Raw genomic sequence first — 1,524 nt, 5'->3', positions numbered from 1 at the left:
TGTGTGTGTGTGTGTGTGTGTGTGTGCTAAATAGCATGAAGATTTCACAGAGTGACAGGTACATCTTTAAGCACATGTGAACGCAGGAAAAACACCTTTTTTCCAATCTTTCCCCTTGCTTTTTTCCTTTCCTCTCTGTTTTTTTTTCACATGTATCGAAGGAGAACAGCATTTTAATGGATTCTTATGAAACCCTTGCTGCATCCAGAACTTTAGTAACAAGCAGCTGATGTTTTGGTGAAAAAGTATTTTGTTCATCTGGTTTAGAACTTGTATCAGTTGTTTTCACCAACACTAGATGTTAAGCATTGTCTGGTATAATACTCTGGAATATAATCTTAAAGCAAAGGTGAAAGATACAGAATAGGAAAGAAAGATAATTGTGAATTTGCTCAACACCTCATCTCAAAACCATTGGGACATGCAGAGACCAGCATCTTTTACAACCAGGAACATTTTAAATTAAATTATTCCACTGTTTTTAGAGATTTCATCTCTTTAAAATAAATAGTTGTATTGTGTGTTTACTAGATGACTCAATCAGTCTGAATTTCTTCTCTGCAGGCTGTGTGGTTATCCTCCCTTCTATGATGAAAACGACTCCAAGCTGTTTGAGCAGATCCTTAAAGCTGACTACGAGTTTGACGCACCGTACTGGGATGACATATCAGATTCAGGTAAGACCCTGACMGGTTGCAGTTTCCTTTCCCGTACAYGGACCAACACGTTATGTCTCTGTCACCTGATCTCAKCTTTGAGGAATTATATGTGTCACCACCACAGTTAGCAAAGATTAGCAGGAAAACCAGCTTTGTGTGTCTGTGTGTGACACAGTGTGTGATATATCCACAGAATATATCTTTGGGTACATCTCAGCGGCCATGCCACCCTGTACACGCCTGGGGGTCAGATTTATAAAAGATTGCATGGAAACCATACTAAAAGTGAACGTACGGCCAAAAGGCGGAAATGGCGTANGCAGGCACGAGTCCACTTTCGCTGCTTTTTGTTTTTCTTCCCCCCCGTCCCCCCACGCTCACACTCAGTCTGTGTGTGAATATGTGTCTGAGAGAGTGCGAACAGTGGAAACAGCGTCTTTGCTCTCCACTTACCGGTTCACGTACAGGCAGCACCAGGAGGACGCCGTAGTGCATCTGTCTCAGCATGTCTGAGTGTTCCAGTTCAGACCGGAAGGGTCAGAGGTCAGCGGAGGGTTAAAGGCAGGGAGAGAGTGATGTGTTTCTGCTGAAACCTGCCAACACAGAGAAATGAAAAGTCATCTCTGTGTGTGAGGACAGAGAAAGAGCAGCTTCCTGCTGGTAATTAGTACAATTAGCGCTGGGATTCAGACCTTGTTAGCTTTTAGCTGCTGCTCAGGTGGAAAAATCACATCAAGTAATCAACCATGAAAATCACTCAGGATTCTTTGAGTGTCTGCAGGCGTGTGGTTTCAGGAGAAGGGTTGTAAATGCTTTTCACTCTTCATTTGTGTGTGTGTGTGTGTGTGTGTGTGTGTGTGTGTGT

At 43.0% G+C, this 1,524-nt stretch overlaps 1 protein-coding gene across 1 annotated transcript in view; it reads left to right on the top strand.

Annotated features, from left to right (window-relative positions):
* The window catches only part of camk1da (calcium/calmodulin-dependent protein kinase 1Da), a gene marked incomplete at both ends in the record, with an annotated part of 13,563 nt that overhangs the window by 4,162 nt on the left and 7,877 nt on the right, over positions 1–1,524 (top strand). Inside the window, 1 exon segment of the mRNA XM_014025358.1 lies at positions 565–677. Within this exon segment, the coding sequence (XP_013880812.1) occupies positions 565–677 (113 nt within the window).

The sequence above is a fragment of the Austrofundulus limnaeus genome, unplaced genomic scaffold (genome assembly GCF_001266775.1).
Source record: "Austrofundulus limnaeus strain Quisiro unplaced genomic scaffold, Austrofundulus_limnaeus-1.0 Scaffold470, whole genome shotgun sequence".
In the NCBI taxonomy this organism is placed as follows: domain Eukaryota; kingdom Metazoa; phylum Chordata; class Actinopteri; order Cyprinodontiformes; family Rivulidae; genus Austrofundulus; species Austrofundulus limnaeus.
This window is presented reverse-complemented; position numbering and strand designations above follow the sequence as displayed.